The sequence below is a fragment of the Physcomitrium patens genome, chromosome 21 (assembly GCF_059467195.1).
Source record: "Physcomitrium patens ecotype Gransden chromosome 21, ASM5946719v1, whole genome shotgun sequence".
NCBI classification, from domain to species: domain Eukaryota; kingdom Viridiplantae; phylum Streptophyta; class Bryopsida; order Funariales; family Funariaceae; genus Physcomitrium; species Physcomitrium patens.
The window spans coordinates 698,604-721,427 of record NC_143430.1 but is presented as its reverse complement, the minus strand read 5'-3'; the positions used below and the strand labels follow the sequence as shown (position 1 = coordinate 721,427).

The window sequence follows — 22,824 nt, the reverse complement described above, 5'->3', positions numbered from 1 at the left end:
ACTTGTGCGACTCTCGGATCGAAATTCAAAAAGTCGATTGTCGCACTTCACAGCAAAGTCAATTGCTTGACTCAATGTTTGAGGATCAGGTAAATTAAGCATCAATTTCTTTACCTCATATTGTAATCCGTAGAGAAATTGACTCACAAGTGCGGCATCATCCCACTTGATATCAGTTGCAAGTTGTCGAAATTGCGAAGCATATAATATTACTGATCGATTGCCTTGTCGCAAAATATGGATCTTGTTGGTTGCAACACGAATTGCATCATGTTCTCCAAACATGGATCGAAACTCCACCAAAAAAGCCTCCAGATTATCCAATATTGGATCTCGTCGTTCAAGAAAAGATGAAAACCATGACAATGCTGAACCTGAAAGAAGTGTACCAATGAATCTTACTTGTGACCCTGGAGTTGGATAGCTCTGGGGTTGAAGTTCAATCACTAGTTGGACCTGATTGATGAATCCTCGAAACTTGGATCTGGTACCATCAAACTTCTCGAGCAAGGCAACTCTCGGTTCTCTAACACTCGAAGGGTGTTCCATTCTGGGAGAAGGGACATGGTTTGGTGCAGATGTTGAAGCAGCCCCAATCATCTCTATATCTTCACTTCCTACCATTCTTGTTGCTCCTTGTGGTGGTAAATTGAGTTGATGCATCGCAAGCATTAACTCCCTCAATTGTTCTTGCATCTGTGCCATTGCACTCTTCATTTCAACAAGCTCTGCCATAGTAGCACTTAGAAAAGAGAAGATGTCTAACAACGCTCAAAACAAATAGAAGAGAGGAATTGATAACAAAGAAAATACTAAGAACAATATCAGTTTAAAAGAGGGTAATCCGCAACTTCTAATGCGCTTATGTCTTATCAAGAAAAAGGGGTAATCCACTCTTAATCAAGAAAAGACAAAGCTCTGATATTGTAAGTGTACTCTTGTCAATCTGTCAGGGACAAGAACTCGATGAAAGCTAAAGAGTAAGTGAGACTTTTCTCAAAAAGAAATAGGACAAAATAGAAATATGTATATTAAGAAAGAAACTGGAATGGCTATTGCCAAAATACAAGAAAACTAGAGACCCTTGAAACTAGACTAGAAGCAAGAAAGGAGTTGACAAGAGTGAAGAGGGCTTCACTCTTGCCTCTATATATACTATCTAACTAGAAGCCACGTGGCGATGTTCTATAAGACCTCCAATATATGTTGACTTTCTAGGCCACATGCCTTTGCTTGCAAGGCAAGTTTTCTATGGATGGACCACGTAGTTAGCTTGTTCTTTAAACTTCCAACATGCATGGCACATGGCTAACTTGTTGACCAAGTTTCTAACCTAAAAGTCAACTATAGACTCCTATAAAATCAAAGCAGCGTCTATGAAGCTTCTAAGAAGCTTCTCTAGAAGATATTACACAATTAACCTACTTTTACATACTTTTATCTATTCATATAGGTAATTATATGTATGTCCGTGACAATATCTCATCCAAATATATGTATTTTTTTATTTTTCAAAAAATATTACATCATCTAAAATTTCTTTTTCCAATTAAAAAATATAGAATACATATTTATTATGTCCTACTAACTTTTAAAAGCAGTATTAATAACCTTATCTTAAGATATCATGTTTTAATGATTATTTTCATTTTTGCTGAATATTTTGAAATAATATATTTAAGATATTTGTTTTAATATCTTATTATATTATAATTTAAATATTATATTATTTAAACATCTTCTTATACTATTGATATATTTAATTCTTGTATTATATTACTTCTCTTTAAGACATTTTATTAAGGTGATTTTTTATGTTTTTTTTTTAAAAAAAAATATTTCGAAATCGATTATACTAAATATAAAACAACTTTTTCTCCTTTTTTTTATCTTTTTAAACATTAGTACTTGTTATTTTATATTTTATTTTAAAATATATATATTTATTATAAAATTATTTTTTACAAAAGAACTATTTTTACTTCCATCCACATTATTGAAATATAACTATATTCCAAGTTAGTATAACTTAGTTCTTATATACTTAAATTTTTTATATAATCTAATAGAAGATAATTCTTCATGATAACTCCAATTTAAGTATTTCTAATGTTATTAGAAATATTAAAATTTTAATCTAATAATCATTGTTGTTTTTAATTTTAATTTTTAATATCTATTAATTAAGGATTAAACAATATTTATCTAAAAAAATCGTTATATTTTATTATACTTTTGTTCTTCTTTAATCAAATTTTTTAACTTTACAAAAATTAAGATTAAATATTAAATAAGATAACTTTATGCTTTAAATCAAATAATAAATTTTACTCTCTTGATTTTTATATATATATATATATATATATATATATATATTTAATAATTCAATTAAAGATTCAAATATAATATTCTAATTGAAGTAATTTTTCAAAAAAAAGATATGTCTTTTTTTAAAAAAATGCATGATAAAAAAATTAAATTTAAAAATTATTGATATTCTATATTATAAATTTTTATCTTTTCATTTTTTTAATTCTCCTTTGGGTTTCTTATATATATATATACATATATATATATATACATATATATATATATATATATATATATATATATATATATATATATATATACATATATTATTAATAAGAATTCAAATATATTTATAGTTGATCTATAGTTTTTCAGATATACTTGTAAATTTTTAAAGATCACACAATTATTCAAATATGTAAGATAATAAAAAATTCAAAATTTTATTTTACTAAATTGTGTTATTTCTAAAATGTAGAATTTATAAATTTTATAGAAGATTTATTTTATTTTTCACATCATATAAAAAGTACTTTGTAAAGAGCTACTATTATTAAGATTTAGTTTTTAATGTAAAATCAATACTTTTGACAAAAATCAAATGATAACTAGATGAATTCGTGTCATTGTCATGGATACTTTTTGTTGTGGTTGAAAATACTTGGAAAATTCCAATAAAATTATATTTTTCAAGAATTTTATTTATAAAATGATATTATATGAAATGTATTGGAGTTGGTTCTTTGTGAGCTCAAATATAATACTATCCAATTTTTCACCAATGATCACATTCTTTGCCCACCTTGTGACCTTTAAAACAAAGTTGAACTAATTTTAAGAAGAAAATATTAAGATCTTTGTGTAGAATTGTACTTATCTGCTAAAATCCAACACTACCAAAATTAAATAAAACGTGATCTTTCAACACAAATCCCTTTGTCTCAATAAATCCTATTCAACTTTCCTTTAAAAATTGATTTTTCTTTAATCGTATTGTACTCAAGAAATTGCAATTAAAAAAGCTCCTTCTTTTTATTTGGAACAAACATTATTTAATAGCAAAATACCTATTACTATTTTAAATATTTATATATATAATAGTAATTATATATTTTAAAAATTATTTGGAAATTTTTTTGTATAATGTTTTAACTAATACTTTGTAATATAAAGCACAATGAAAATTTTGAAATGCAATGCAATGCAAAGATACATAAATTTTTGAAATTTTCGATATATTCGGAATACTCTTCCTCTGTAATGCAAAGCTTCATAATATGATTTAAAAAGAATGGAGAGCATGGTTTTTGAATTCTTTGAAGTTTTGTCAAGTTTTCTTTCAATACAGATTATAAAATTACCCTTGTTTTGTACTTATATTCACAAATTCTTCAATAGAAGCTCAAATACAATACTCAAATATTTGTGATATAAAAAATAAAAACTTTTGGCAGATGCCTATTGCAAATGCAAAGTATAACTTCAAGAAAGCACAAAAAAATTACAATTATGTCTTCCTCTTTATTAAGGACTAAACTTCACCTTCAATTGCATTGCTTGCATGCAACAAACAACATATTGCTAAATCCATCCATATTCAATTAAACTCTAGCATGACATATTTTGTTAATCATGTTTAGTTAACCACATTCATAATGGTCACACCATGCCGCAGTCCTTAACCATCATGGCATAGTTACCTTACCTCTAAATTTTCATTCATGAATTGATAACTTACAATCTTAAAATTCTTCCTCTCCAAAAACACAACATCTAATGGCAACATTCCATGGCAAGAATCACAGATATCAATATCTTAACTCCTAAATTCTACACCATCTATACTCTAAGTCAAAATCTACAATATCAATTCTAGTAAATAATACTCCAATTGATGTAATTGCACCAAAATTAAATTACGTATACAAACATGGTCATTAGCATCAAGCAATGATTTGAAAGATTGTGAAAAGTACTTCATATATATATATATATATATATATATATATTTTGAAATTAAAATAAAATATTTCACTTTAAAAAAATTATAGCAATTACATGTTTTTGAAGTTAAAGTAAAAGATTACAATTATGGTTTTAGTCTAATGAGCAAAAAAAATTAATGTGATTAAAAAATAAAGGTAGATAAACTTTCAATAATAAATGAATATTATTAGATGAATGATTATATAGATAGATATTAGTTAGTGATAAATACTAATAGAATATAAGTATTTATAATGTCAATATTTGAAGTAAATATGAATTATTGATAAATAAAAATTATAGGGATGCATATCATGAATAATTAAGAAAAATATATTTTTTTTTTTAATTTTTTAGAAAATTATTCTTTGGAAAGAGAGCCAATTGTTTAAAAAATATTTTTTTTTTTGTTTTATATTTTATTTTTAAAAGGATAGCAAATGTAACCACTTAAACCTTAAAATGATACTTTTTACTTCCTAAATATCTTGACGTAGTAAAATTAAATAAAAAATCAAAAGATCAACTCTTTTAACTTAATTTTTTTTGATATGGATATAAAATCAAAAAGTAATAAATTACTAAAATTATTTAAACAAAAACTACAAGGAACATTATTTGTATAAAACTTCAAAAGAGATAATTATTTTATCTTAAAATATATACTTTTCTGAACTTTCATACAATGCTGAAAAATAAGTTCATATCAAATCAAACATAATAATTTTTTGATCTTTTTTAAGTGAGACCTGTTGACATGCTTCAAAAGTTTTTTCACCCCAAATTGTGACTAGATTATACCTCATATATTTCACTTGAACCTAATTTTGTAAGTGGAGGTCTCCAGTTGCTCATTCCAATTGAGGAATTTGAAACAGATCTAAGGACCTTACCAGGAAATTTTAATATATCTTGATAAGAATCCTAATGACTTTTAGAATGCATTTGAAGAAAGTAAGAAAATAAATAAATAATAATAGTATTATTGTTATTATTAGGATCCATTAGAAGGGATAACCTTACAAAAAAAATAGTTATCACAAGGCAATTATTATCATTATTGGCATGACTTAAAATGAAATAGCAATGAAGCATTTAGATTAAGAATTTTTAAGTATCATGGCAAAGCCTTGGAATTAAGCAATTAATTTCTGATGCCTTGATCACAAAACCAAGAGTTTGTAATGCCCACACTAAAAGTCATGAAAAGTCTAAAACAGAAATTGTTTGTTCAAAAACAAAACCCACAACGTGGATATTTCTTCCTTCAACCACGTTTTCAGATTGTTCTTTAAAATTTCTGCTTGCAATTTCATAATTACATTATTTGCATTTTAAATGATTATTTTATACATTAATGAGAAGATCTTGCTAACATAGTAAGTCACTACCTAAAATTCTTAATCCTATGTAATGAAAGCAAGTAAAAAAATTAAAATTAAAATATCATCATCTCATGAACTGTATTATTTAAATATTCTACCGACATCCCTCCATCATTAAAAAACAGTGATTATTTATATATACATTAATCAATCAATAAATCAATTACCACATGCATGCTCATGGTAACACATGGCATTGGGCAGAGTGCTCCTGCTTCAATCCATTTTTCTCATTAATGCATTCAAAATCCTGCTTGGGAACTGGTCCATCAAAGCTATGAGAGCAAGGGATCTATTGACAAGAATCAGAGCTGCAGACAAAGTGTTGCCTACTGTAGAAATTTTGTTATAAACTGTTGGATAACTAGAAATGGTGGATTGTGAGACTTAGATCTGTCCTAAGTTATGCCCCACATTGACCAATTCGCATGAACAATTCAGGGGTCTTTCAATCTAGAAGTTCATTTTGAATGGTCATGGTATAAAAGCTTCACAAAGGTCTTATGTTGAGTGAAGTAAATTCTTCTTTAGGAAGATTTTGACCTTTAGAGATAATATACAAAAAGAAAAGGTCATGAGTTGGACCAAATCAATTTTTTCTTATAAATCCTACTATATAATCTCAAATCTTGATTTCAACAACTGTGAACAATATTAAAACAATTGAATATTTATTTAGTTACGTAATGGTTTTTGTTAGCTTTTTAAATCACAACTTTTCAATTTTTTTTGTAAAACTCGCCTCTTGAAATAAGCTTACCCCAGATTCTGGAAGGAATTAAATTCTGTATTCCATTTGACTCCATGTTGGCTCTGGTGTATCTGATGCTCATCGTACACATGTAAGAATGTAAACTGTTGGAATATTTTTGTATGTTTCCGAAATATATCCTGTTGAAACCATGTGCATGGTATGTTCTACAATCTGAATCAATCTAAGAATTTCTACTCTGTCCATAAAAAAAATAAAATAGAGTTAGGCTAATATGGTGATCCTCGATGCTCAACTACCCAAAAACTTATACATTGTGATCTCAATGCACAATTGATCTTGATGGTGATTTTGAGATGGCCCAGTTGTGGATGCCAGCACCAAGCTAAAAATAAAATGTGTGGGTGTAAATGGATAAGTTGGAATATTAAATTGGAGATGAAGCATCAATCTCTTTTACTGTGTCCAAGAAAGAGTGGTGTACCAAGGAGTCCTAAAAACTCCACTCTCTGCAATCTATATTAAAAGCATACAACAAAAAGACTTGGTCCTTTGTTGCAACCTTATCCAGAATAGCTTTGTCAGTATTTTCAAATACGATTTGAATTATATTCCATCTGACATTGCCTGATTTTATTCTCCACTCTTCTTTTATTTTATGTTTTATAATTTTAGAAAAGTTAAAAAATCATAATTAATTTGTTTTGCATGGAAACACAGAATACTACATATTCACTTTTCCAGTAGCAACGTAATAAATGTTTATATAATTATTACCTATTGTAAACAAAAACTTCTGGGACTTTTAGATGGGCAATTCTCTCTCAGCAACTCAGATGTATTAAAGATATTTCAAGTAATTTTAAAACATCATGATCCTTTGGTGACTCAAAACACCATTATCAGCTTTTATACATCTAGTGATTCAAATTAGGTTCTGCATAAAAGGGATTTTTCAAATATATAAAATGTTTGTTTTTATGGGCTTCAAATTTCAACTGTTATTATAGAGGCTTTTGTTCTTTTCTTTTTGATATGAAAAATACCAATCCAAAAAACGTGCATAGAATTTTTAATTAAATTTTAATGAAACTAGTATACATTGTAAATTTGAATGAATTTCAAGATTAAAATCAAATAATGGAAAATCATTCTAAAGAACTGATTTAATACACTTTTTTAATATATAAAAGTTTTAGTTGTTTGGTAGATTATTTACCCACCCTAAAATTGAAACATGGCAATGGCTTTATTCTAAATTCATTTAACATATAGATATATACTAGTTCATTGACTTAGCATTTTCTAACCAGGATTTTTTTAATTTGATATTTATGCCTGAACCATGTTTTAAAAATATTATTTTCTTCTTTTTGAAAATTTTTTATGAACTTCAAATTATAAAAGAAATAATATAATATATAAATAATAAGATACAAAGGATAATTTATATATCCTTAAAGAAATGATAATAGAATTTTTTTAAATAATTAAAAATGTATCGTATGTATATCACAAATTACAGTTAAAAACAATGAAAAAATAATTCGTATTTTTTAGAAATTTTATTTTTTTAGTTTAAAAATAACAAAGATTTTATGTCCAAATCAAAATCTTTCTCATTTTATTTATTAATAGATGTTTTAAGAACAGAAATAGCCATCTATGATTCTAGTAACCTATGAAAATAAAAAATATATAATATAAGTTATTTTAGATTTAGGTTGATCAATATTAAAGGAAATTCAAAATTATAGAGATTGTATTTATATCTTATAGGTATTATGAATTTATAGAGACTTTCTTAGAAAAATAAAAAAATCTATAATTTTCTCTAAAAATAATTTTAATTCTCTATTATTTTGAAGACATAATCTTTAATTCATCCAGTCTAATTTCATTTTTTTTTTGAATAGTTCAATTTTAACTATAAAATAATTCAAAAATTGATTGAAATTTGAAAGTAAAATTCTTGTTTCTCAAAATTGTTTATCTACATATAATTTTTTGAGTATATAGTGAGCACATCTAAAGAATATATATACATATATATGTAATTAAAAATTTATAAATAATTAATTTAAAATATTAATTATAAATAAATATAAGGTTATATAAATAAGATTAGAATATATAATTAATAATAAATTAATTATCATCAAAATTTTAAAAATAATTATCAAAAATAAAAAATATATTTAATTAAAAGGAGAAACCAAATATATTAAAGACACTCTTAGTTTTGCTTCTATATATAAAGATTCTTAGACTTTAGACATATAATTGTCAAGGACATGAATCACAAACAATATAATCCTCAATATACTCTTGTATTACTAAAAATGATAGATATTCACTCAAAAGTAGTATAGTTTTAAAATTAGAATGGCTATTGCCAAAGATAAGAAGATAAAAGACTCTTAAAACAGGACTATGAACAAGAAAGGCATTAACAAAAGTAAAGAAGCCTTTACTCTTATTTCCATATATACTATCTAATTAGAAGCTTTGTGGCTACATTCTATAGGACCTCCAACATGTGTCAAACTTGTGAGATACATATCTAAATTGCTAATTATTTTCAATTCTTTCATTTTGAATAAAAATACAACCACTTACTTATTTGTATTTGTACTATGGTAGTATTTATGAGAAATAGAAGAATGACTTCTAATATTTTTAATGGAATTTAATGTGGCATTCTTATACAATAGACAAATAAATAAATAAATTAGTATATCATATCATCTATACTATTATGTTTCATTGTGATATGAATCAATTTAATATTAGGCTTTTATCAACTAATATAATAAAAAAAAAATCAATAATTAATTTAAATAAATCATAATTTTTAACTTATTAAATTTTAATAATAATATATAAGTAAGTGTAATAATGTTTTAGAAATACTAATATTAAAAACTTATAACTTTTCATACATGTGCATGCTAAAGTAATTAGATATTTAGCTAGAAACATAAAAACTTTTTTTTTAAAAGAATGGTTTTTATTACAATACTATGTTATATAAAATAATACAATTTGTTCCTATATCTTCTTGATAAGATCATAATTGGTTATGGTAAAGTAGAGTAGGTAGAAAAAAATATGTAATTGCCTCTAGAATAAACTTAACATTAGATTTGTACAAAATTTATTATAAAAATAGTAAGATTGATATTTTAGAGATGATTATTTGTGAGACAAAGTCCAAATTTGATCTTGGGGTACAAAATCCAAGGCCTATTACAAACAAAGGTTCTTTTTAGAGACAAAGTCCAAATTTGATCTTAGGGTACAAAAACCAAGGTTTATAGCAAAAAAAAGGTTCTTTTTAGAGATCAAGAAATATGATTAGATAACTAATTTTAAGACAATTCTAGAAGTGTATTATTTACAAAGTAAGGATTAAAAATAGACCTGCAATGAGAATCAAATTGGTAGTTTTGATGTTACCAAAGTTGTTAAAGCAGAAAATAACATAATAAACTTTGGATCTATTTTTTATATTCTTTGATTGATATCTGAAGAGATTTGTAAAATTGTGTTGATGTGCAATCAAGACATGTGTTACTTGAGTTTTCTTTTTTTTTAACTATTTAATGGTGCAATTTAGAGATAGTTAAAAAGATATAGAAGAAAGTATGAGGACTAGACGATTTTTTCTTATTTTAAAATAAAACTTATAGAAGACACTTTCATGGTGAATAGTTTTTAACTAAGTACAAAATATTATTTGTTTTTCATTTGGATATGTATCTTATAGATATTACATGCATTCATAATTCTTAGTTAGACCTTAATGTGAGGTATATAATTTAATAATTTAAAATGCTGATGTACTTTAGAGTAATAAATATATGTAATATTACAAGATTCACATAACCATCCATTACTATTCACGAATCTATAGGGTCCCATGCATAATGTTGGGTCAGAAATGCTGTCAATCTTATAAAAGCGCAATGCTCGACAGAAGATGGCATACTGCGTGTCTAAGATGGAAATGTGCGTGACCACGATGGGATTCGAACCCACGACCTTCAGATCCGAAGTCTGACGCGCTAATCCACTGCGCTACGCGGCCGGTTGTCATCAATTGTTTCCAGAAATCTTAAAGTAAAATAAATTTCTACAATTACATTCAAAGTTGTGGTAGAATGACTACTAGTAAAATTATCCATGCTTATTTTTAGAATTACTATCAGTATTATTTGAAGATAGCTTAAAAATAAATATTATCCAAAAGTTTAAATTTGTATCATATGCAATACATTTAATCCTTTTTTAAAAACACGTTTGAATCAACTATTTAAAAAATTAAAAATTTCTTATGACCTCTTCTAAACTTTTAATTGTCGAAAAAATTGAAAATGTTGAAAAACATGTTTAAATGTTATTTGTATATAAAATTATTCGTAATAAAAGAATCGTATCTTTTTGCCTTAAATCATTATTCCAAAAATAAAAATATCTATAAATAAGCATTACAAATCAGTTTTATCAATAAAGTAAAACAAATAATATTGAATTATTGATCAATTTTTTTTTTTTATTAATGACCAAGGGATTTTTTTTTATTGAAATAAATTTAAAATTTTCACATGTACAATCTATTTTAAGATTCAAACATGTCTGTATGTAGTTGTAAAGACACAAATCATATCTATGGATAATTTTTAGGTCTTAGACATAGATATATATTAAGTACAAAGGTCCATAAACTATCTTAAATATAATTAAGAAATACAACAAATAGCATGAGTTTTACAGCATATGTTTACTTTCAGAATTCTCAATACAAACTATTTACTTAGAATTTGATTCTTAGATGGAGCAATGATTTGAAAGACAAAGACTCATGATTTTTATAGACAATTACAATTCTGTTTGAAAATTCAAATCTTATCGAATTATTACTAATACATTTTTATTATAATAAGTACTATCATACAAACATCTTGGAAGTAATATAAATTTTTTTGGGTATTATTAAAAACAGTTATATAAAAAATTCCAATTTAATAATATTTAAAAACTATTAAAGTTTCATTTAAAAAATTAAAAATCAGTTTCTTTAATTCAAAAAAGTTCACTTAAGAAAATACTTTAAATAAACAGAATGATATTATATTATTAAAACATATTAATTGACATCAAATAATTGAACACTTAATTTTAAGTTGAATTTTATGACTATTTAATAACTAGAGATCAATAGAAATTAAAATTAATAAAATTAATTCAATAGATTTTTAACTTATTAAAAAAATTAAAAATAAATAAATCATTTAATTCTCCTTTAAATTTTGTATTAGATGAAGTAATGATATCACAAACATATATCAAAATCACCCCTCTTAGTATCTTCTAAAATCTTTTACAATTATAAAAATACTGAAGTTAATTTTTGTATACTTCTACATGCTTCCAATCTTAGAATTTCACTTAAAATTTTAAATTCTACAATTTTTTATGAATCTATAATAGTCCTTTAAAAGTTCCTACATTATCTAATTACTATTATATGAATAAAATAAAAGATAAGATACACTTTAGTGTTTCTAATATTGCTCTAGAAGCAATTCAATTAGTGTCTTATTTATATTTTAATTTATTTTTTGATTTTCCAATATAGATGATGATTCTAACAATATATCATTAATAAAAATAAATAAAATTATACATTATTTATAAAAAAACCAAGTAATAATTATATTAAAATTTAAAAAATGAAAAGATTCCAAACACTTGAAATTTGAATGAGATATTCAAAATTTTATATTTATATTTATATTTATTATGAAATAAGCTAAAAGTGAATTGCATATTAAAACTTAACATTACAAAGACATGAAATAATGTTGTGATTATATGTTATTAATAAAAATAAATTTTGATTTTAATAATAATTAAGCTTATCAATAAAACTTCTATAAACTAATAAACAAACCATGAAAAAATATAAATGCTTTTAGATGTGTGTAAATTTTTCAATTATTGATGTTTATGTATTAGATAAATATTTTAATTTAATCAATAATCATGGATACATATAAATATTCTAAAATTACAAAATATAAAATATTCATCTATAGATTAATCAATAAAAGATAATTTTTTTTTTATCTATAGATTCATCTATAGATTCATCACTAAAAATGTGATTAAACACATTCACAATTAAATTTTTATTAAGCTAAGAAATAAAACCACCAAACTTTCTAAACATTGTGAATAAGATATTTCAAACGCCAATTGCATGAAACTTAGATTGTGTTTGATTGTGCTAGAAGAGTATTGCTTGTACTCCCTTGTAAAGAAGATGCTATAAAAGAAGAACCATAACTTTCTTTAGAACCTTTAAAATGGAAATATTAACATCGGGATGAGTCCTCCACACATAAATATAAATATATGTATGTGTGTATATATATCAAATAGACAATAACACAAGTCATAATTTTTTATATATATAATAAAATCTACCGAAAGAAATTAAATTCAATTCTATTGGGTATATTTTGTAATAAAAAAAAATTTCATAAAAAAATTATAATTGGATGCAAAAATATTATATAGATTTTGTTTGTATTTTTCTTATACCCATTTGGAAATGATGGTTGTGCTTTTGCAAAAAATTGCTAATTGAAAAAACACCAATTACAATGTGGATATTATAGGCTTTGCAATTTTGTCAACCTAAAGTGGAGTTGGAGGGGTTATATCTATGAAATTATAATTTTAGAATTAAAAATTATATCTAACTTTTAATATTGTTGAAGATCACTACATTGCTTAATCTTTCATATGTTTCATGCAAAGATGTACGATGCAAAGTTGGTATAACATGTCTGGTTCAAATTTTGTATACAAGTACCCAGATATATCATCAGTTAACAGTTAAGAATAGCATCATATGCTTCAATTTTTTGAACTTCTAACAAGGAAGTAAAAGGAATTTTATGTCAACCAGGAGAAAATTCCATAATTCTAGCAATAAATAAATCGGAATGTATTATTTTAAGCAGGCTAGTAGTTGCAAACACTACTATTACACTAAAGAAAGGTTCACTAAATGTTTTACCATACAAGTGTATACTTTTTATTATATAATCTTTTGCATGGCACCGACAAACAATATCAATGTTATTCTCTAGTTGGTCTGTAATACAGCTCAACAATCTCTTCATTGTTGGTCAACTAACTTTAATTCGACAAGTATATAATATAATGTTTTTCTCTGCTCCTTAATGTTAAAGTAAATGAATTCCAAATTATAACAACTTGATTAATTTATAATATATGTACATATGTATATTAAGAGAAAAAATTATGCCTTTTAACATGTGCATTAATGTTCACTTCAGTTGATTTGTCTTTTCCAAGTTTCTTTCAATTGTAATAATCATTTTAATAATGTTTTAAGTCTTAATAATACAACAGCTTTGTGTTGAAAAGCTTGACAAAATTTAAAGTAAAAACTACAAGATTCTATAAAATTAGTAATATTGCTCTTCTTTTAAAATAATCTTCCAAAAAAATGGTATTTTTTGCAAGTTATTCGACTCTTTTAAATTCTGGCAGAAGGACAGATTTGGGCTTCAATGATTTTATGAAATGTATAATATTAAACATATTAAAATGACATATTATTGAATTATTAAAATCTCAAAATTTTACGAAAATGTATTTATTATAAAATTCATATAGAAACACCATGAAAATTAACAGCTAAGATATATATTGATATTTTTTTTTAAAATAAAGCTTTGTCTCTAAATAAATATTGGATTACTAAAGAAATAAACAAATATATACATATACATTACTAGAACACTTTAAATAATAAATCAAACATTGTTAATTTTTAAACATATAGAGTATGTATTGTAAATTTGATCTTAATAACATGATCCCATTTTTAATCCCTTTTTTAGTTTCATTTTTATATTAATATTTTTTTACCTCAAATTATGATTTATTATTGAAAGTGCTAATATTTTTGTACAGTGATCAGTTTTGCTATCTTTCTAGTAAATCGCTCTTAACAAGACAAGCTATAATCCTTATGATTTTTTTATTAAAATGTTTTTTGTAATGCCTATATATATATATAAATTATCAGAATTTAATTGATCAATTATCTGCAACTAAATTATCAACAACTTATCCATTTGTTTACAGTCCATTATTGCTTAACTATAGTTTTTCACCGCAATCTATTTCTTAAACCATTTGATTATTTTTACATATATTATAAAAAAAATAAACGAATATACACATACTCATTTTGTCATATGATATTTAAATTCAGCTTCTGTTGCTCTCGCATGCATATGATTTTGTGTTTTTTGGAATATTGGTAAATTACTAAACATCAAGAATTGGACATTTTGTTGCATTATTAGATACCTACCTGAATGATTTTTAATTCACCATTTGTACACAGCAGAGGAATCATATATTGGTCCATAAACCTTATTTGGGTTTATCATTTATCCTTTTTAATTATTAACGTGGTATGATTTCCACACTTCATTATTAATCTATGTCATTGTGAAAAATATCAAAGTATTGTCACACAAACTCAGCAGATAATTTTTTTTGATTCATAAAGAAAAATAAAAATCAAAATCAAAACAAAATAAAAACCACCTAAACTATGATAAACCTCTCGCATCAGAGGGCCAGACCCTATTTGAGTGTAGAAAACCAGTTTAAATTTATCATCCTCGCAACGACCAACATTCATCCTTTTTCACTTTTCATCTAACGAATCTGATCAAACGTGTGAGCAGCTCTGTCAACGTGGTTTTTATCGACTTATCTTCATTGTACCTTCGAACAACTTTTAAAGTCCCCATCATGGTCCCAGTTGTCATTTTCATTAATTCAGTTTGAAATTTACTCAAAGCCGGAAAGTTGTGTACAAGATTCCAGAAGCTTCAGTTAGTTTCTATCTCAAAAAATTGTTTTTCCTCTTGAAGTTCAGGGTTTGGATGCGATCTTTTGTCAGGCTTTGGCGCGGCATAGGGCGTTGCAGTTACGTCAGAGTTATGGAGATTGTGTCAGAGAGAGTGTCGTGCATATCTTCGATGCCATCGCCAAGCTGCAGCGCCGGTCGTCAGGCAGATGGTAGAGCTTTGGTATGCCAATTCCGCACCGAAATTTACTATTACGCTGCACTTGGAACACTATACAAATGGTTGACACAGGACTTCCTGTACGATATTTGTTGCAACAACTAGTCACGTTGTGTTTCTTCGGTGCAGTCGCGATATTTCTGGAATCGCTACACAAGCAGTTTTCTTAGCATGTGGTGATTTTCCAAATTGCAAAATGCAATTGAAACTTACGTTGTGATATTCGAATCTGATGCCGAACCGGCGACCGAGGTCGTTTAAGCTTTTAGGAAAGCATTCCCTGCCGCCGCGATAGAAGCTGACGTAATAAGACTTGGCATCTCCCCCACATCCTGACATCTGGGTGCACCGGACAAAATAGTTTTGGCATCTTGGCATGTTGTGAAGAGGACAGCAACACCTCGGAGCGTATGACGTCTCCGAGATGGAGCTCTTCTGGGATGAGCACGTCTTTGTATACATTCCTTAGAAATGATATCAAGGATTCTTCTTGATAGGTTTGAATGTTGAGAGGGTTCCCGAACTTCGATTTGGTGGACATGCGCAACCTTGCCGATATATGCCGTTGTGAGGTGCTTCCAAGCTTACTAATGCTTCCTATTAGCTTGTGGTGCAGGGCGAATAGTGGCGGTGAGATGGTTCTGATTCAACTCGCAACTGCGATTTAGTGAGAATTGGTTACGAGGAGGGCGGAGTTTGGGGCAGAACCTTGGCGAGTTTTAAACCCTGACAAAACTCAGCGATTTTGTTCGTCGGAACCTCCAAAGCTCTTCGTAACCTCGTCAGAAAGACTCTGGAGTTCGTGCGACACGATTTTCAAGCGAACTCGCTTCGCAACCACTTAAAAATGGATCCCGTATGTGTCTTTCCTGCAGATCACTGGGATATGGCAATCATTGGAGAAGAGCATTTTTCTGCCTTGCCAACTCCCTTCCCCGCTCTTCTTAGTGCAAGTAAAAACTATCCGTAAAGTTTGTGCGAATTGCGGACTTGCGATTGATTTGGGAATTCGAACTGTAGTAAGGCTGTACCGCATAACTGCGTGGCAGTCCTCGAGGGGCTTGGTCAAAGAAACTTAATAATATACAGACTTCGTTAAGGAAAAGCAATAAAATCTAGAATAAAAGCAGTTGCTTCAGTTTTAGTGTGTTCCTTCGAAGTCCTCGAAGGTTACTTTCAGATGCGAAATTAGGATGCTGCACTCATTTCTTCACTTCGTGGGATGCGAGACGGTTCTTAATTCTTGTATGACCCGCCGACCCCTGTACGATTCTTCCTCAAAATCCATGCCTTGCTTGCTTCCCGTCCAACCCTCACCTACCTTACGTCTGTAAGGTCGGAGTCCTGCCAACTATGACTCGTTCATTTTTCTTGTCGTAGTATACTGGTGTTGAGTTCAGGTTGTGGATAGCGATGATTAAATGTGATGTCTACGGTCTTTTCAAGTAATGTATGAGCGACTTGAGTATGTTGGCCCACTTTGGCGATTTATGACCTCGCCGTTCTACGGTACACATTAACAGACTAGTTTGATTTTCAAGTGACGTGTAGTTCATGGTTTTGATTTTAAGGCCGGAGTTCTTCTGGGTTCACCTAGCACCTCTTGGAGTAAGGTGCAGGCTTTGGGATTTACCTGTCAGAGCGACTCTGACTGAGAAACACAGTTTGATGTTCCCGAAAATGGTAATGCAAAAAATACCGACAGTGGTCTTTAACACTGGCGGGAGTCGTAAGGTCTCCAATTTGTACTGTTTACATGAAGTATGCTGACAAGTTTCCATGGATTTTTGTAGGAACTTCCTCAATATATAGTTGATGAAATTGTAAATTGCGTCGAGGATGCGAGGGATATTGCAAAACTTTCGGTAACTTGCAAAGCATTCCAGGAAGCTAGTCACAATGTCAGGTCAATGCATTTAAAAGTGTTGAATGAGGATCATGAACGGGCCCGAATTCCTGTAGATATGTCCTCACCGAATTCTGGTTCGCAACGTCGAAATCTGAAGGATACTGTGGTGAACATTGTATCAAAGAAGCGTCACGTAGAGCGGCTGCGCATTGAAGTTGAGCCGAGGCTACAGTCGAAAGAAGTTCCTGAAAATGAAAGACGGAGAACAGATTTTTGGATGAGCGATCCGTATTTTGTAAGGGAATGGTTACCTCGTCTAGGGGCTACGCTTCAGCATTTATGCATAGTGGACTATGGGAAGCAGGCCATAATGCGCAGATCTAGCGTCCTTAAGATTATATCACATAACTGTAAGTATCTTCATCACTCATCTTCTGTTGTTTAGGTCCATGGGCTATTTTGGACTTCACTTGATACATTTCCTTGCCATTCTGAGAGTTGGGAGGACTGAAACGCAATGGTGATACAATTCGTGTGCAGGCAAATTGGTGAAGACGCTGGATCTAAGGAATATGTATATTGATACAAGTGACTGTGAAGTAATGAGCTCCATGTTGAGCATGACGTTACGTTGTGTTAAAGTGATGGGTGGAATTTTAGATGATATGAACAAATTTATGCCGAATCTACAGACGTTGGCGCTGCTTGGGGTATTTGGTGTGGAGAAAGGGAATCTGAAGTTTAAAAATATGAAAGTGCTTTGCCTCGGTCTCTCAACTCCAGCAAAGAACGTCTTAATGGATCTTCCTAGTCTTGAGAAGCTGCAATTAAAGATGCAATGTCCAAAGGATCTCAGAATTGTGGCACCTCAACTGAAATACTTTGCTTTCAATATGGAGGTGCCGGAGGAGTCAAAAGTGCAGGTATGCTGCGGGGACACGACTAAAGTACACGCGACAAAGGACTTGCCTGGAGGTTTACTTGAACTGTTATATGGAGCCTCGAGTTTCGAAACACTTGCACTTCTTTTAGAGAGAAACATGAGGAATCTCAGGAAATTATATTTGGACATCCCTTGTATGGCGTTGAAAGAAGATGGAACATTTTCCACAGTGTTGAAAGATGTGCCCCTAAACCTACCATGTTTTGAGAAACTACATAATTGTGAACTTCTACAGTTTTTCAACATTGGACCTGGACTATGGCATAGTATGGAAATACATGTGGAGCAACTCACATCAAGAAGTCGTTGGCCAAGAATGCACACCTTGATTCTTCACATGATTCCACACAATCCGGAATCTTCTCTTCGTGTGTTGCAAATGATATTGGGACCTTCAGTTGAGAATTTGACAATTTATATACACAAATCTGGTCCTGTAGATTGCAAGCTAATGAAGCAAAGAATAGAAGAAATTGATATGCAAAAAATAAAATGTACTTTGAGAGAATGGACAACTAGCCTTGATTTTACATGTTTTAGCTTCTAAGATTCAAATAGTGTTGAGGGTGATTGGCATTTTTATGATTGAATTTGGCCTATTGGATGAGAAGTTTTATCTACTTAAAAAAAGAAAAATCAAATCAAGGCTATGTATATGCAGAATTTAAATATTCTCAACCAACAAGTGTGAAAACAATGGTTTTATACACACTTGACTTAAATATAACAAACAATGGTTGTGTTAAGTGACATCTTTGTTCTTTTAAAAAGTCCTAAGTATATATATACTAAAAAAACTTGGTGTTGTTGGACACAAAAAATATTTTAATACAAAATAAGACAACATATGTGAAAGGATAACATACAATTTTACAACATCAACCACTAATTATACATTCTCTTGTTTTTGAAGTTGATCATAACTCTTGTAATGGTTTTAATAGTTTTATATTTTAAAAATTAATATATATATATATATATATAGAGAGAGAGAGAGAGAGAGAGGAAATTTAAATATTAACAAAAAAATTGTATATGATTTTAAAATTATAATGAGTTATTCATCTAGTATTATAATCACTACAATATATAATTTATGCATAATGAATACATTTAAAATATTTATAACTTTAAAATATATAAATATATTAAACCTAAATTATATAATTAAAATAAATTTTAGTTTTAAATATTATAATTTTTAATCTTTTTTACAAATTATAGAATGACTATATATATAAAAACTTTAGTAGGTTTAGTAAAGATGATACACAAATAGGAGTAACCTGGAGAATTGAAATTTGCATTTTTTTCAAGCATATTAGATTTAAAAAAAAGTATTAATCTGGTAAATTTAATTTTTTATGGCAAATTATATATGTGTGAATTTCAGTGGTAGTTCTATTCAAAGTTATTGTTCCAAAATTTATTTCAAAACTTCAAATCTTCAATATGTCCACACATGATAGAAGCCATACATTTGTTATGTGAAACTAATAAGTTCCAAGGGAAATTCCAATATAATCAACATTTGTTTTTAATGCATAGAATATGTAACTTAAAATCAAGATACACACATACATAACCATATATATATATATATATCTATAACAGTGGTTATTCAGTTACTTAAATTAATCCAACTTCCCTACTCAAATATATATTTGAAATTCTTCTACCTCTGTGGGTGTGGAATTCTAAGCTTCAACAATAGGTCTACTAAACATCAATGATAATACATAACACATATGGAGATACGAATGCATTATTTTGAAAGCTCCAGTGTTTGCCAAATTATGTTACCCCTTTAGGCCTCACAAATACTCTTACAATTTTTTCATGATACAAATGACAGTATGTTTTGAAAATAAATAACCAAAAAGAGGTTAAATATATTTTGATAGCCACGACCGACAATGAAACGCTTACAATACACATCCACCATTTTCCTGTGATAGTTTCTGCATCAACCTAGTCTCTTCGGAGACTCACAATAAGATGCAGAATCACCAAAGGCAAAGGCAGAAGAGAATGCACATGTTCAGTATGATTCATGCTGCAGACCAATGCTCGGAGTGTCGGCCGAGGCAAGCAACCAATCACCAACTTGCTCAAGGATGGTGGTTTTCATGGCTCCAAGGCGTCTTTAGCTTTGCTGCCTAAGTGAGGTGGAGGAGGAGACTCAGGAATCCTTCCCTTGGATCTCCGGAGCCATGCCACCCAAGCGGCAGTCTCTAGAAGTGCCGCAATAACAGCCAGGGCCACAAGCACACCGATGTACGCATCCTTCCACTTGCTCTCGGGTTGCAGCAGATCCAGGCCTTCGAAGATGTTGACAATAGAGAGGATGATGGTGGCGTATCCCACGGTGTGGTGGTACATGTTCCAGTAACGTCGATGCTTGGAGCCCCTCTTGGGCCTCAACACCATTGCCAGTACCTGCAACCGAAACAATGAATCAGTCACCGATGGTCTACCGGAGAGAGTAACAGTGTAGCAGCAACTGCAAGGAGCGTGGGTTACCTGAAGAGTGGCGAAAACGAAGATGGAGATGCCTACGTTCCTGTGGAAGTATTTGATCGGAGAGGCGTACTTCTGGAGCTGTAGCCCCAACCCCCATCCCACAACGCCGAGAGTGTATCCCGTAAGCTGACATGTGATGTGGAGGTAGAACCAAAGAGGATCAGCCCAGGGGAAGGGTCGCAGGTACCGAGCGGCCATCACGCCGATGGGAACCAATATCCCCCACGCCACAGCGCTGATCACACCATGAGCCTGCAGAGGAACAGAGGGCCATCACAAGCTTATATCACAGTGTTTGAGGAGATTTTCCAAGCCGGTGACAGATTTGCAAGCAGGTTTTGCTTCAAAGGGGCCCAACGGGAAAAAAGTTGTGCGTTTACATTTTCGAGCTTCTGGTGGGGTGGGCCGACAACAGAGGCGATTCCGGTCGCCAGGTCCACCGTGCCAACACTAGCGAGGTTTGCAGGAGCAAGTGGGTGCTCAGCGAGCTCGAATGTAATAGGGTTCACAGACCGGCCCCGGTTCCACACATGGTCGACGGTGGCTGCTTTTCCAGCGCCCAGAGGAAATGTTCCGAAAATGGTCACGGTGGTTTTCACCATGACTGCCGAGAGATTAGAGTACTTGACACTCACTAGAGTGGGAAGTAGAGGTGCACCATCTTTCACCGCATTTGTGACGTCGTATTCCATAACTATCAGGCTGGTGCCATTCTTGAACGCAATAAGGGCTTGCGTTCCCTCCATGTTGGGTCCCTTCGTGGGGTTGATGCCCCAACCAATCCATCCCCCGGTGACTTGCATGTCCTCTGCGGGTCAAATGAAGAGGTCCAGGTTAAGAACCAATAAAATAAATAAACAAGGACAGACGAGTTCCGCAATCCCTAGAGAGAATTACATCTCCTGGCACAGTTTCAGAAGAGCAATCTGAAGAAACGATTGAATGAGATTAAGAGGTCGAAGGGTAGCAGAGTTAGTACCTGAAAAGGCAAAATCGACGGAATTGGTGTCATTGTTCAAACTCCAAGCGTAAGTAGCTCCGAGAGCTGCAAGATCCTGACATTGTTCAAAAGTCCTAGTGCCAACGGTTTTATTGCAAACGGCATGCACGGGCGATGCTCCGTGGACGAAGCTCAAGAGTGCTGTCACGAGCATGCACCTCCACGCAGAAGCCATGGTTGCGCCCGTTCTAAACAACCTTGCAGCTCGCTGTCGGTCGTAAAAAGATAGCTTCTACTGCAAACTCTACTCTATTGAATTTTCCCTAACTCTGAAACGGACCTTTCGAAAAGGTTAGTAATTCACAGCCTAGATATTTCAAAATTTTCAAGCAAGTCCCTGCCGCAAGCACACACTCTCAACGCGTTAGATCTCGGAAGCAATCCAACCTCTTCAGCGGTGGCATTTGACACTTCGTAAACCAGACCATTATAACGTGTACATTACAAACAATCCCTTACGTGTGTCGAAATGCGTCGCAACGCCGCATTCGTAACTCATCTTCCGCCGCTTCCTCGCACAGACCATCGCCAGTACCACTGTTGAAAGCACTATTCGGTGCTCTACTTAAGAACAACTACCACCCCAATGTCGCTCGCACGATTGATTTCGCAACCGACTCCGCCCCTATCAGAAGACGCAACTAGTAAGTTCAGGCATTCCTCAATAACTGCCCAGCTTCTTCGCGACCTCTCCCAGGTGCAACCCAAATCCTCAAAATCCCCAAGCACTTCTCCGGCACCTTCTGCTTCTCCTTTATTACAGTCCCCCAATCTTTAGCTAATCAGCTTTTGGTCCAAATCCCAAATCTGACTCACCACGTGTATTTGAGTAAACTTTTCGAGTGCAGTACCCAGCTCACTGGGCTGATACCTAGTCCTTGTGGACTGGAGCTTGGGAAGTGGCAGCTTCCTGAGAGAAACCATGGGCTCGCTTGCTATGAGATTGGAGAGGCTAGTGATAGATTAA

General features: G+C 30.6%; 2 protein-coding genes, 1 long non-coding RNA gene and 1 other non-coding gene across 12 annotated transcripts; 1 reads left to right on the top strand and 3 right to left on the bottom strand.

The window, feature by feature from the left end:
• Nucleotides 1–4,662: 4,662 nt before the first annotated feature.
• Nucleotides 4,663–8,170, bottom strand: LOC149986672 (uncharacterized). The gene is made up of 3 exons (XR_016499751.1): nt 6,442–8,170; nt 5,849–5,942; nt 4,663–5,596 (listed from the first exon to the last, which is right to left on the bottom strand). It is a non-coding gene; the product is annotated as an uncharacterized LOC149986672 (long non-coding RNA).
• Nucleotides 8,171–10,409: 2,239 nt separating this feature from the next.
• On the bottom strand, nt 10,410–10,483 carry TRNAR-UCG (transfer RNA arginine (anticodon UCG)). The gene has a single exon. It is a non-coding gene; the product is annotated as a tRNA-Arg (tRNA).
• Nucleotides 10,484–15,291: 4,808 nt separating this feature from the next.
• On the top strand, nt 15,292–19,084 carry LOC112274508 (F-box/LRR-repeat protein At4g29420). Of its 9 annotated transcripts, none has more exons than XM_024504090.3 (4): nt 15,292–15,545; nt 16,159–16,398; nt 17,336–17,801; nt 17,932–19,084. In XM_024504090.3, the coding sequence occupies exons 2-4, from the start codon at nt 16,390–16,392 to the stop codon at nt 18,879–18,881; spliced, it is 1,425 nt and encodes a 474-aa protein (XP_024359858.1). In that variant the 5' UTR covers nt 15,292–15,545; nt 16,159–16,389; the 3' UTR covers nt 18,882–19,084. The 9 variants fall into 9 exon arrangements, with proteins under 9 accessions (XP_024359858.1, XP_090101910.1, XP_090101908.1 ...); XM_090245784.1 differs by having other exon boundaries at nt 16,159–16,806; XM_090245782.1 differs by having other exon boundaries at nt 15,672–16,398.
• A 1,109-nt stretch (nt 19,085–20,193) lies between these two features.
• On the bottom strand, nt 20,194–22,386 carry LOC112274509 (cytochrome b561 and DOMON domain-containing protein At5g35735). Its single transcript, XM_024504097.3, has 5 exons — nt 22,317–22,386; nt 21,837–22,194; nt 21,238–21,665; nt 20,858–21,109; nt 20,194–20,773 (listed from the first exon to the last, which is right to left on the bottom strand). The coding sequence occupies exons 2-5, from the start codon at nt 22,030–22,032 to the stop codon at nt 20,462–20,464; spliced, it is 1,188 nt and encodes a 395-aa protein (XP_024359865.1). The 5' UTR covers nt 22,033–22,194; nt 22,317–22,386; the 3' UTR covers nt 20,194–20,461.
• Between the last annotated feature and the right edge of the window lie 438 nt (nt 22,387–22,824).